Genomic DNA, 15,355 nt, shown 5'->3' on the forward strand with positions numbered 1-15,355 from the left:
GTACCAGTAATAATATTTAGATTTATTTGGTATGGTCGACCATGTAATAACTTATAACTATAAAAAAGTTCAAAACAAATTCTGGGGAAAATAGCATCTTATTTTTTTTTTTTTTATTTGCCATGCCGAATGACCAGAATTTAGATAGCCTTCTATTTAATGAAGTTTCCTGCATGGAATCCTTTAGATGGTCTGTTATATGTTAGCTTAGATGTTTAACACTTCTTGAAGTTATCTAATCTTTGAACATCAAATCCTATTTAAGAAGGTCACACAGGTGAAAAATGCAGGTCTAAGTTTTATCTTGCTATCCAATGTTTACATTATGTTTCAGAAATTTATAGTTACGATATTGTATTTTTATACCCCCCACCTTGGCAAGGATGTTCGAAATATTCATCATAAACCCCAAAAAGTATATATATTCATGATAAGCATAAATTTCTAAGTCGATTTGCCAATGTCCGTCTGACTGTTGAAATCGCGATACAGCCCACATTATTTGACGTAGAGCTTTACAATTCGGCACAGTATTGTATCTAGACGGTTGGTTGGAATAGTATTTTTTTGGAATAGCTCCCAAATAACGGTAGCTCCCGATATTCAGTATTTTGATGGTTTTAGCCAGCAATTTGTCTAAAATTTGGTATTTGTAGTTCGTTATGTGTTCTAGCTCCATTGGCGGAACATTGCACATATAGGACTACGTTTTCGTATATCCTCCATATAACGATGTTTTGATGGTTTTAGCCGCATTTTTTCACGGATTTGTCTAAAAATGGTATTTGTAGTTCGTAATGGAATCTAGCTTCTGTGGAAGAACTGTAGTTATATAGGTCCACGTTTTCGTATAACCTCAATATCGGGAGGTACCGATATTCGGTATTTTGATGATTTTTGCCACATTTTTCCACGGATTTCTCTAAGAATTGATATTTGTAGTTCATAATGGGCTCTAGCTCCGGTGGTGGAACATTGAATATCTTGGTCCAAGTTTTCCTATAGCGCTCAAATAACGGTTCCTTCGCATTTTCAAATCTGGTTACCAACTCATTATTTTAACTAGGACATGTCCCATGATAAAGTAAATATTTTTTGGCACCTAAAAATCGATAAAAAAAAAGGTATTTACCGACTTTGGCCGCTAATAGACTTGTAGGGACAGAAAAACAACTACATGGTAACAAGATTTGTAATTCACCTTCCGGTCTTGACAGTGATGTTGATGTAGTTAACATAAATTATGAGATATCATATATATTGCAAAATATATACATACAACTAAAATTTCTACTATTTTTATTTTTTAATTCCCACAGAGTGCATGGTCGCGTTGCTCCGCGATAAAACCAAGTTCATTCAATGGAAACACACAACTCAAAAAAAAAAAAAAAAAGGTTAAAAACTTTCATTTGTTATTATTGGATATAAAAACCTGCAATTCAGGTCCATATTCAGGAGTAAAGACCCATACATAAATAAGTACCTCCTGACTTCAATTATTTTGATCCGTATTTTCCAATATATATGGCTGGACATTTGTATATTTTATTCTTCGGGGATGGACGGAAGTTATTAAATATATTTAATCATTCAAAAATTTTTCAGACCTTTAAGTTTTTATATTGTTACTAGCTGGCCCAGTCCGCGTTGCCGGCCCATAGTTTTAGTCGTTAATGCATAGTTTTTTAAGCATAATAATTCACAAATCTGGCTCACATAAATGGCACAATTTTTTTTATAAATGGTGACTCAATTAAATATAAATAAATACGTCTTTCAAAAAACCTGATCCTATTTTTCAGTAAGAGGTTAGCATATATATTAGAAATAATATAGCATATATATTAAAAAATATAATCAACATCCTCGAAAAAGTTAAAATCAGGAGGTACTTTTGTATGAGCCCTAATTCGAAACATTGACATTGAAAAATTTCCGCGAAAAGGACTTCTACCAGAAGCTAGATGCTAAATAAGTGCAAAATCAATTGAAAAATGTGACCAATATAGCTAAAATTACCGGATACCTTCACATAAGAGTTATAATGAACCATGGTTCTATACTTATAATTATTTGAAAAAAATTGTATGCAAACTTTCTCGATTTTTTCGGTTTTTCTTTTCAATAAGATTTCTCAATTCCAAAAGGAATTCTGAAACAATTCTACACAAAATTTCATATCATAATATAACGGTCAATTTTTTCATTTCCGCGATTTTTCTCAAAATTTTCTTTCATGACAACGTTTCTATGTAATTACAAATAACCAAAAGAAAATTTGAGTCAAATCGACCCAGCCGTTCTTAACAGATGTCTTACTATACTTTTTCATATTTTTTTTTTACATATAATTTTAAAGAAGTAGTTGTGGCCAGTTCCTCTAACCCCAAACAGATACCTAGGGTTGGGGGGAGTGGGGGTCAAGATTACGTTTACTAACTGTCGAACAGATATCTTCATTAATTTGGCAAATATTAAGATTATCAATAAATCGAAAAAATGGGCGCGAAATTGGGCATGGTTATTTTATCTTTGCGTAAAACCTAAATCGGGGCATTACGAACATTTAAAAAATATCCAAATAGTCCCAGCCGGTCTCAACTGATTCAATTACCAACGAACAACAATTGGTTTATATATAGATTAAAAAGTAGGCGTGGTCAGTTTCTCAGCCCCCAAATAAATACTTAGGATTGGAGGGAAAGTCTGCCGTATGTCATGTAATAATTTTAAAACCCATATCTTCCTTATTTGGCAAATATAAGGATTTAAGATAAATCGAAATAGTGGGCGTAAAAGTAGGCGTGGTCACTATTTTGTTCTTTAAAAACCTAACTCGGGGTATGACGAACGTTTGTACAAAAAAATATGCAAATCTGTTCAGCCGTTCTCAACTGATTCCATTAAAAACGAACAACAATTGATTTTTATATATATAGATTTATTTATTTATTTGTTTATTTTTTTGAAAGAATAATAGGGAAATGTTCATTGTTGTACGCATTTCCAAACCCACCTCCAAATATCAATCCCAGATAATAACAGTTATCGAAATATCGAAATTTCAGGATTTCACCTCTTCTCCTTCACGCAACATGAATCTCAATCTCAGCTACATACAGAGACCTCAGTATCAAATTTGAGGATTTCAGCTCTATTCCTTCACGCAATACCAAATTTAGTACCGTTTAGTAAACTAAATTAAACCACCCCCCATATCACAATTCTCAAAAACCAACAGAGACCTCAATAACAAAATTGAGGATTCCAGCTCTACTCTTCACCCAATACAAAATTTAGATACATTTAATACTTTTCGTATATTTTTAGATTTCCGAAACCACCTAATTTATCCAGTCTACACATGACCAGAACAGCCCCTAATAGCAAATTTCAGATTTCATGCTCTATATTTTCACCAAATACCAAATTTTATCAAATATAGTACTATTTAGTACATTTCGTGCACTTGTAGTACACATTTCCAAAACCACCTCCTTGTCACAAACTTAACAATAACAGGACCGCCAATATAGAATTATTACATTCCAGCTTCGCACGTTCACCCTAAACTAAACTGTTCCAGATCCATTTTCCAAAACCACCTTCATATATCAAACTTACTTTCCAGCCAAACTTCACGGTACCATTTTAGAAGTTTAGTACCATTTTAGACATTTTCGTCTAAATTGTAGAATTCAGAATATTTTTATACCCTCAACCATAGTATGGAGGGTATATTAAGTTTGTCATTCCATTTGTAACACCTTGAAATACACATTTTAGACCCAGCAAAATATATATATATTCTTGAACAGCATAAAATTCTATGTCGATTTAGCGAAGTCCGTCCGTCTATCCGTCTGTGGGAACTTTTGGCATTGAAAATGGGCCATGTAGGTCCACGTTTTGGTATAGCTACCAAATAACGTCACCTCCCGATATTTGGTATTTTGATGATTTTAGCGACATTATTTACCGGAATTGTTTCAAATTACATTTGAAACATTTGAAGTTCGTGATGGATATTACAACCTATGATACAAAATTGTCTGTGCTGGTCCACATATTCGTATAGTTTCTATATAACGGTACCTCCCGATATTCGATATTATGATGATTTTAGTGACATTATCCATATATATAAAGTTCGTAATGCATACTACATCCTATGATGTAGTATATCATAGACAACTCCAGATATTTTGATGATTTTAGCGACATTACTCACTGAAATTGTTTCAAATTTGGTATTTGAAGTTCGTAATGGTATTTTAACGGTATTTTAAGATTTTAACAGCATTTTTAACGGATTTTATTTTTTTAAAAATTGCAAAATCCGTTGCTAATGGTGTAGGGTATTCAAAGTACGGCCGAATTTACACCTTTTTTACTTGTTTTTTCTTTGACACTTTCCTCAAAAATTAAATATGGAGGGCGATTTTGTCTTAGAATGGAATCGTGTTAAATTAGCTGTAATTATCGTAAACCCATAATTTTCCCTAGTAATATATACATTTTTCTTAAAACCTACTTCCTTAAGCGGGATCGTAAGAAACACATCTCTTTATCCATTATATATACTTTGCAATGTAAACTTTCAAAACGTCGATACACTTTTCTCCTATTTTAAGCTCATCTTTGATAACCTACTGCATTATTTTTCTGTGTTATTATTTTGTGTTCTACATTTAATTTTGGTATTTTTAAAATTTAAGGGCCTAAACAAACGAGCCGTATCATCGCCATGGTGTAGGGTATAAACATGCATTTGCTCCAATTTAAAGTTACATTTGTTATTGAATTGAAAACTTCGTTTTGAAAGACTATTAAATTGATAGTTCCTCAATATCTGCTTCGAAACCAACATACAACTAACATGACACTGCCTAAATATCTATTGTAGGGTACTAAATATATCCCACATAATACAAATGTAACGCAAAGTATAATTTGCGTATGAATAAAATAAGAAGAGCAAAAGAAAAATGGAAAAAAGCTCAAAAAAAAGAAATACAAAAAATCGCCGCTGTTGAAAGGTCAGTTGCCGCCTTCACATTATAATATTCATGATTTCTGCCAAAGATTTAAATCTTTTTCTCTGAATTTTGTTTCTTTTGCATAGTTTCTGCTCTTTCATTTTTCTTTGCTTTTGTTTTTTATGTGTGTGTTTCCACCTAAGTATAGCCAGCCAACACGAGGAATGCCTAACGCAAAACATTTGCCATGTAAATTCAAAACAATCAAAAAGTACTTTTCTCTTAGTGAGGGAAAGAGATTTTCCCGATTTTGTTGTTGTTGCTATTTTTGTGATTTGGTTTGTTTTTCTTTCTTGCTTAATTTTATTGTGGATCAAAACATGACCCGCTGGCTAGCTGGCTGGCTGGCTGGTCGATTGTCTTCTGATTTCATTTGTGTTTATCTTGTGGCGTAAGCGTTTAAATGACAATTAAATGAAACGCGTGCTAAATTGCTATGAATACATTTTGCGGGATAATAAAAATAACGTTGCGTTTTGTTGTTGCTGCCGTGGCTACGTGTTGTCATGCTACAATGCATGGCAATGAGTGCACAATGTCCTGACTTTGCTGTTTTTCTTTTTGAGTTACAATTACCAAAAATTAAGCAGTAATTTACGAGGGAAAAGCTAAGATGAAGACCGCATTGTCTTGACTTGTCGATTGGTGTATAGAACTCTTTACTATGTTAAAATTTACAAATTATCATTCGGATTATTGTCAAATATTAAAGAACTGTCTGGGATCCCGCTGTGTCGCCAATAGAGAAGAGGTGCCGACTACTAAAAAAAAGAAATAAAACAGCAGTAAGTTCGGCCGAGACAGACTTTGAATACCCTCCACCATTTGGAAGAAATTTGAAAATTTTCAAAAAAAAAAAATAAAATAAATAAATAAATAAAGAATCAGTTAAGTTCCGTCGGGCCGAACTTTTTATACCCTCCACCATTTGGAAGAAATTTGAAAAAATTAAAGAAAATACAGCTCAAATCCGGTGAATAAAGTCACAAAAATCCGGAGGTGCCGTTATATGGGGTATATACGATATCGTGGATCTACGTGGTAAAGTACTCAGAAGAACACCTAGTGTATGATTTTAGCCAATTCCATTGACAACCAATTCCAATTCCAATTCAACCAATTCCATTGGACCGATACCTGCCTGCAGACAAAAGACAGATTTGTGCAAAATTTGAGCTTTCTATCTTAATTCGCTTTGACTGTAGCGTGCTTACAACAGACGGACGGACAAGGCTAAAACGTCTTTTACGCTGATCAAGAATATAAATACTCTATTGGATCTAAAATTATTATTTCGATGAGTTACATACGGAATGGCGAAATTAATTTATGGTGGAGAGTACAAATAAAAATACTGTTAAAATAATAAAAATACCAAATATAGGGAGTTACTCTTATATTGGGGTCTATAAGTCTATAAGAAATTTTTGTCATAGGCCCTTACAATATTCAAATACAAAACTTGAAAAAATCCGTAAATAATGTCGAAAAATATCAAAATTTAAAACAATTCCGGTGAATAATGTCGCTAAAATCAAAATACTGAATATAGGGAGGTCCTGTTATATGGGGGCTATACGAGGTCTTGACCTATATAGTTCATTTTCAATACCAAAAGTCCAAACACATATCGTAAAATAAAAACAAAAAATTTTATCAATCTGCTTCAATTTGTTCTGAAGCTAGAGTGATTTCCACAGACGGACGGACGGACATCGTTAAATCGACATAGAAGGGTCTATAATGTATATTTCCAGGGGCGAACTTTTAATATAATCCGCCATTTGGAATGGAATTGAAAAATTAAAAAAAGACTGTAGTACCCATTAGGACTTTCAAATGCGAAATTTGAAACAATTCCGTTGAATAATGTCGCTAATATCATCAAAATACCGAATATTGAAAAGTACCGTTATACGTGGGCTATACGAAGACGTGAACCTACATGGACCATTTTCTGTCATAGGTTGTGGTACCCATTAAGATCTTCCAATACGAAATGTTATACAATTCCGGTCTATAATGTCGCTAAAATCATCAAAATTCCGAATATTGAGAGATGCCGTTACATGGGGCTATACGAAAACCTGGACTGACATGTCCCAATTTACGAATTTAACCTGCCTTCGTGAGGTAGCGTGATTACACAGACCGTCAGAGGGACACTGACAAATCGACTTTGAATTTTACGCTGATCAAGAATGACATGAGTATTTCGAGGAGTTAATATACCCTCCATAGTATGGGTATAAAATACTATTTTACTTAATTTGAAAATTTACCCAATTTTTAAAAACTAATTTAAAGTTTGTAGCTTTTTTCTAATATATACAGAACATTTAATTAGAGTAACTTAAATTTAATATAATATCATTCGAAACTGCGGAATGTTGAACATAAGCTAAACCTTAAAGTGTAGGCTACTGAAATATTTATCCTGCACAACATGTTGCCAAGGAAAGTATTTGTCAATGCATTGTGCATATCATTCAATTTGTTTGTATTGAAGCTTTGTTGAGAGACAGTGAAATTTATATGCCACAAATATTTCAATAATTTATTAAACATTTAAAATATTACGTATTGAAATGAGGACACTTTATGCAATATTATTATCGAGTTCGGAGATGGGCATTATCGGTTCACTCCTACTGGTACTTCCCCCACAAAAGGTCGACATTTAAAAAACATATATTTTACTGCACAAAAAGAGAATGGATAATCAGATTTTGCACCAACTTTGCAAATCCTGATATTTGCATCAATGCTAGGTTAGGGGCGAAAATGGGCAATATCAGTCTACTCCATCAAGTACTCCCCATACAAAGGGTCAAAATTTTGAACCATTATAACTTTTATTAAATGTGATTCAAGAGTCTAGTTTTCTTCAAATTACTCATATTACAATATTTTTATTAACCCAAGATCTGGTGTTAAGATGGAACATATCGGTCCACTCCTTCTGGTATCTTCCCCACAAAGGGTTAAAATTTTGAATATCCATGAAGCTCATAAAATGCGAAATTAACACTCGATTCCATTCAGACTTGTTACATCTCAGTATTTCCATCAACACAAGAATTGTTATAAGGATTGTAGAGATCAGACCATTTCTTCTCGTACCTCCCCCACAAAGGGACAACATTGTCAATAACCAAAACGATCATGAAATCCGAAATAAGCATCCGGTTCTCGAGCATATTTCCACATTTTCCAAAAAATTGAACCTGTGGCACGTTGTAATATTTATATCAGACTTAGGTTAGATACGAATTCGACAATATTGGCCAACTGCTTCGGAACGTTCATCATAAAGGGTCAACAGTGTGAATAATCATAATTAAAGACTGGGGGTGTACATCTGTCGGCAAAACCGACTGATACAATTTAATTTTTTTTTTTAATAACTATATATTGCAAATGGCGAGTCGACATCGCGTTCCATACATCTCGACTATAGGTATTTTAAAGGTTTTGCCAATTGTATGTGAGTCTGCAAACCTTTTTTATACCCTGTCCAAAGTTCAGGTCACATTTATTCATTTATTTAACATTTAATATTTGCACCGTTAATTTATTTGGCCTACCGCCGAACTCTATTAAAACTGGTGATAATCGGAAAAGATATTCCCAAATTAAATGAATTTTAGTAAATACAATCAAATTTAATCCAAAATCAGTAATATGCGCTACAGAATAGAAGTACGCTTTCCAAATTTTGTGGTGATCGTTTCCATTTAGGATATAGCTATTATTTATTATTATTATTATTTGTTTGTTATGGCTCTACAGGCTCAATCCTCACGAAATCGTTCAATAGGTAATGTTATGATCAGAATTGAAGACTATTGGGGATTTCTTGATTTTGTAGTCGCTATATGGGCCAGGGCAAAAGGCTACTAGTTTTATAAAATAATTTAGTGAAATTAACCATTATTTTTATTTGTAATATTCAAAAATTTCGTTACAACCTTTTTATGGGAATAACACGTTCTTTTTTGACCAACCGGTAATGCAGAAGGTATGTATGACAACGTGTGTTCGGCCTAGTCGAACATAAGATCTCTTTTACTTGTTAAATTACAAAGTGGTTAATATAATACACTCAGAAGTGCTCACATCTTCGCCAGCGAAAAGTCCACCTTAAAATTTTAGATTTTTTTTTTAGATTTGTATTTAAGTACTCAAAAAGTACAATTTTTTCAGTTTAAGATTTTTTTTAATCAAAACTTCATACATCATACTAAATTTTCAGAGTTTCAAGTTTTTATGTATTATTTAAGTTTTTCGTTTTTCAGAGAAAATGTTTACCATTCATGCTAAAAAAGTCTTCAAAGTTTTTTATTTTGAGGTTTACCGGTGAGGATATTAGTAAGATCATATCACAATGGACCCACATCGATTTTTTTTCTGTCCAAAACTATTTCAACGTCTGCATATGTAAGCCCTAGAAACCAATAGTGACCTTAACTCAAATTTCCTTTACCCAATTTGGTACCACTTAATACTTTTCGAACAATTATAGTTGACAGTTCCAAATCCACCTCTATATTTTAAACACAGATACCAACAGTAACATAAATATCAACTTTCAGGATTTCAGCGATATTCCTTCATTCAATACCAAATTTAGTTCTATTGAGTACTTTTTGTACAATTATAGTACACATTTCCAAACCCACCTCCATATCTCAATTACATATACCAAGAGAGACCTCAATATCAAAATTTCAGAATTCAATATCAAATTTAGTACCATTTAGTACTTCTCGTACAAATATGGGACGCATTTCCAAACCTCCACCAAATATCATACACAGTTACCATCAGAATTCTAAACATTAACTTTCCCTTCACCCTTAGTACAGTTCATGCATTTAGACCACATTTCCAAAACCACTTTCATATATCAAACTAACTTCCCAATTTAGATTTTCATAACAAATTTCAAGTTTTTAGCTCAATCCCTTCATCATTTTGTACCATTTTAGAACTTTTCGTAACATTAAGGTTCGAGTTACCAAAAACTCTTTGGAACATCTATCCTGCACTCTATCAGTGACTATCATTCCAAATATCATAGTTCTAGCTCTGTTTGTCCAATACAATTTTTGGTACATTTTAGTGCTTTTCGTATCCTTTTAGTAAGAATTTACAAAATCCCAGCCTAGTCGCACGCCTACGCACCAAGACTGACCTTCGTGCAAAATGTCATGATTCTAGCTTCAGCCGTTTTGTCTGGGCTTTATTCTCGGTCAGTCTGTCGGTGACTTAGTCACAATAGATATCACTGAAAATTATCTAAACATGACCATGTTTTTATAACCTCCACCAAGCATAGTATGTAGGGATATACCCGATAGCTCGACATTCCGTTTTAACTCATCGAAATAATAGTTTTAGACCCAACAAACTATATATATTCTTGATCAGCGTAAAATTCTAAGACGATTTAGCACTGTCCGTCCGTTCGTATGTCCGTCTGTTGTAGTCATGCTACAGTCTAAACGAATTAAGATAGAAAGCTAAAATTTTGCACAGATCTGTCTTTTGTCTGCAGGCAGGCCAAGTTCGAAGATGGGATATATCGGTCCACGATATCGTATAGCGCCCATATAATGCTACCACCCGATACTCAGTATTTTGATGATTTCAGACACATTTTCAACGGAATTGTCTGAAAATTCACACAAGGAGTTCCTTGTGAGTACTTTATCCCCTGAAAGGGAATTACCTATATAGGTCCACGATATAGTATATCGCCCATATAATGGTACCCCCAATAATCGGTATTTTGAAGATTTTAACAACACTTTTCAACGGAATTGTCTGAAAATTCACACAAGGAGTTCCTTGTGAGTACTTTATCCCCTGAAAGGGAATTTCCTATATAGGTCCCCAATATCGTATAGCCCCCATATAACGGCACACCCCCTTAATCGGTATTTTGATGATATTAGCCACATTTTTCAGTGAAATTGTCTGAAATTCTACACAAGGAGTTCTTTATGAGTAATTTACCCCCCGAAAGAAAATTACCTGTATAGGTCCACGATATCGTATAGCCCCATATAACGGTAACCCCGATATTCGGTATTTTGACGGAATTGTCTGAGACTTCACACAAGGAGTTCCTTGTGAGTACTTTATTCCCTGAAAGAGAATTATCTATATAGTCCACGATATCGTATAGCCCCCATAAAACGGTACCCCCTGATATTCGATATTTTGACAATTTCAGCTAAATTTGTCAATGGAATTGTCTTAAAATCCACAAAAGTACACTACCCCCGGAAAGAATATTGTGCATAAAGGTCTACGATATCGTATATCTCCCATATAAAGGCACCTTCCGATATTCAGTATTTTGATGATTTTTGCGACGTTATTCACTGAAATGGTTTCAAATTTCGTATATAAAGTTCGGACCAGTTACTACAGCCTATAACTTATGAAGGACCACTTCTTCGTATAGCGGTATTTTCCGAAGGATTTTTTTTTGGAAATTTTACAAGTTTCATCCAATGGTGGAGTGTAAAAAAAGTTCGGCCCGGTCGAACTTAGCTGCTTTTTTACTTGTTTTTTTTAGACTCATAAAACCGCGACTGCCAATATTTTGTATTTCAAGTGTTTTGCACCGATATTGATATTTTGTGTTTTTGAGGAATTTAAGGGTCTATGAAAATATCGACAAAATTGTTGTTTTGCTAATGCATCTAGCATATAACAGTCAGTACCCTTTGAAATTACAAAAAAAAAAAGAAACAAACTTAATTTTTTTAGAACTTTTTATTTTTTACTTAATTTTAATTTGTTTACTTTCATCACACGCAGTAATTATTGTCTTTTCCTTTTCGTCCCCCAACACTCTTTTCTCGTTTCGTCTTTTTTTCACATTATAAATTCATTTTGTGAGGTTATAAATCATATTAAATTTAAAAAAGAAAAAAAAAAATACCACGACTGAAACTATACCGAATAAAAACACCAACGCCATCAACTCTTGAACTCATATATAAAGGTGAACGGAAAATACATTTCCGCATTATATTAAAACTGCACAGGATAAATAAGTTATCACATGGTGGACCAGGAAATGCAATATAAATATATGTACACATTTTTTTTCTTTTTTCCTTTTTTTTTTTTTTGATTTCGAAACATTCACTTCAATCTATCTCTCAATTACGTAACATTGAAAATGCATTAGATGCATTTTCGATCGATCAATATTTTCACAGCAGCTATGTATCCAGAGACACATTTCCACAACATTAACAAACATAACACGCAAGGTGGGTAAAGCAAGGTGTGGATGTTTGTCTGTCTGTCTGTCTCTGTGTGTGTATGTGTGTGGTGTAGTATGGATGCCACTCAATTGTGCTTCACGGTTATTTGGATGAATTTCATATAAATTGATTAAGGTGAGTGGTAGTATTTGTGTGCATGGGTTTGTGTGTGTGTGTGTTGGTTTTTTTATTTCTGCTGACAAATTCTAACCTTCACCACCGTTAATGGATATTCGAAATCCGCACCGCCGACAAGAGTAAAGCCCCAGGGCACATTTTCGAAACGGCACATTTTAATATCAATCACCATTTTGATGAATTGATTCAAAACTATTCACTGTAAATATTTTGCAAAAGGTGAACGAGATTATTTTCACTTGAAATCTATCTAGGTGCGTATGTGTATGCGTGTGTGTGTGTGTGTAAATAGGCAAGTATGTGAGTGTTCTATGTTGAAAGTGCTTTTTCCGAATGCCGATCTGCAAATGTTGAGGGGGAATTTTTTAATTTATTTTTTTTTTTTTGTTCTTCTTTTTAATTAGAAAATGCACCGACCGACGTACCAAACGTATTGACCGCAATCAATGAAAAACTCGTACTAAAACCTCCGACGTAACCAAACCGACTAAAACAAAGTAAATGACAGATTGATATTGGACGATTGCTATTGTTGAGTTCTCGGTGAATATCGATGCGAGTTGTTTTCGGTGTTTTCTTTGATTCGATATCGATTATTTAGTTTTTGTTGGGCGAGTGGTTTTCAGTTGTTTTCTGCCATAACCACTGGCCAAATAAACCGAAATGACCAGAAAACAATTATGTTTGATGTACAGATGAATTAATTTTGCATTCATTGCAACATTTATGTTGGTTAAAATTTAAGTAATTTGTTTCCATTTCCATTTCGAAAGGGAAATAAACATTTGTATTGATGTTGTTGGGGTTTTTTGTTTAACCATAAATTGGTTATTATGTTGTTGAGGTGAAAAAAGTGAAACATAAAATGTGAAGATGCATGAACAATGTTTCCAAATCATTTGCAATGAAAAATCTGGTTAAAGCACTTTTAAGAGAGTATTACTTTAAATTGTTTTACTAGGAAATCGCTCCCGCTTAAAAAAATGCTGAGCAATAATGCTCGTACCAGCAAGAGTTGCCTGAAATCGCCATATCTATGTCTGGCGGATGCTACAACAATTCATATTTAGTAAAACTACCCGCAAAATATAAATGTTTTTATTGGGAATTTATGCGGAGTAACACATACCGACTATGAACCTTTATTAATGTGTATTATGGCTTTAGATCAGTTATAAATTGAAATCACAGGGAACTAATATATAGCAGGTATATGCAACTCTGAATCCATTTTAATCAAATATGACGTAGGCATTTGTACCTCTCGTACAAAACAACATTGCTAGAACTGTATCCGATATCTGCTACCAAAAATCATTATTGTAGAATGCATATTACGAAATGAGCGACTGAAACATATATATGGGATCTATAGCTGTCTTAACAGATTTTCACTAAATTTAAAATACTGCTTCTATGCTGAATTTGATCGGAAGTGTCAAAATTAACTCCATTTTGGGTGAATAATAACCATTTGGTGGACATTAACTTGAAATCGGATAAAAATATATACATATATAGGAGTAACATCCAAATCTGAACTGATCTTTATAAAACTTGAGAGAGGTGTTTCTGGATCATATTTGATATCTGGTACCAAATATAATTTTTGTAGAACACATATATAGTATGAGGGATTGAAACACCAAATCAAATGAAGCAAATATATGGAAGGTATGATTAGATCTGGACCGATTTCCACCAAATTTGAAGTACTTGCTACTGGGCTGAATTCGCGCGGATTTGTCGAAAAAAATTCTATGTGGACGAATATTACAGATATGACGTAAAAGATATACATAAATATATACAAGGTGAGATGAAAAAAATGCAACCAACTTCAGACTGCTGTCATTTCTAAGCAGACAGCTGTTAAAATTAATCCAGTGACAGCTCATTATATTGTTTACAAGCATACATAAGCATTTTAGTGCGAATTTTCCAGAAAAAAAATATATGTATATTCGTGATGGAATTCAAGCGAGATAGTGTGATTTCTTTATATTTGGCTGGAAAACCACAAATGGCTATCGTTAGAGCACTCCAGCATTTAAATGCTTTTGTGTCGTACCATCGTTCGTTACCGTGATACTGGTAGGTAACGTGGTCCGACGTCAAGCAAGTGGACGAAAGAAAACATCAGCAGAAATGGTTCGAAAAGTAAAGAAGCGACTTGATCGAAACCCGCGTCGCAGTGGCCGAAAAATGGCTCGTGAGCTGAACATATCGCAACATTCCATTCGGCAAATATTGAAAAATGAGCTCGGGGTGAAGCCATTGAAATTTCAAAAAGTGCAAGAAGTTACACCGCAACAGAAAGAAAATAGACTCAAAAGAGCTAAAGAGTTGCTGCGTTCGGCCAAAAGTGGTGAACTGCCGAATTAGGTTTTCTCCGATGAGAAAACATTTGTTGCCCAGCAGTTTGTAAACAAACAAAACGATCGTGTGTACTTGCCAAAGAGGTCAGCTGAAAATGTGCACATTCAAAAAATCTAAACTTATTCTAAAATTTGATGTAATTCTTCGATATTTTTTGCTTTCATTCAATAAAGTTTTAAAAAATATACAAATTATGGCATTTGACCTTTTTGCAGTTTTTTTTATTTAGCTAATACTAAACCAATACCACGAAACTATTTACATAAAATCTTTGGCATTGATGTCATCTTTCATATGACATTTACAACAACAAATTTGGTTCACACATTCCACAGAACATCAATTACCAACACATTCAACACTTTGTGTTGGGGGTATAATAAGTTTGATTGGGCCACACATTATGTAACACCTCGAAATATTGATTCCCGACATGGGCTACTATATATGGCTCTTCCTATCTCCAGTCGATTTACCGATGTATATCCGTCCGTCCGTCTGTCCATT

General features: G+C 33.7%; 1 protein-coding gene across 4 annotated transcripts in view; it reads right to left on the reverse strand.

Annotated features, from left to right (window-relative positions):
* LOC131800339 (LIM domain-binding protein 3-like) overlaps positions 1 to 13,019 on the reverse strand; it is a 39,641-nt gene extending 26,622 nt beyond the window's left edge. For 3 of the 4 annotated variants that reach the window (XM_059131826.1, XM_059131824.1, XM_059131827.1), the window contains exons 1-2: positions 12,895 to 13,019; positions 12,543 to 12,668 (exon numbers count right to left, since the gene is read on the reverse strand). In XM_059131826.1, the coding sequence (XP_058987809.1) occupies positions 12,543 to 12,641 (99 nt within the window). In that variant the 5' untranslated portion in view covers positions 12,642 to 12,668; positions 12,895 to 13,019. Of the gene's footprint in view, positions 1 to 12,542; positions 12,669 to 12,886 lie in introns of all 4 variants that reach the window. The other variant, XM_059131825.1, reaches the window with a different exon arrangement.
* Positions 13,020 to 15,355: the final 2,336 nt, after the last annotated feature.

This window comes from Musca domestica, unplaced genomic scaffold (genome assembly GCF_030504385.1).
Source record: "Musca domestica strain aabys unplaced genomic scaffold, Musca_domestica.polishedcontigs.V.1.1 9, whole genome shotgun sequence".
In the NCBI taxonomy this organism is placed as follows: domain Eukaryota; kingdom Metazoa; phylum Arthropoda; class Insecta; order Diptera; family Muscidae; genus Musca; species Musca domestica.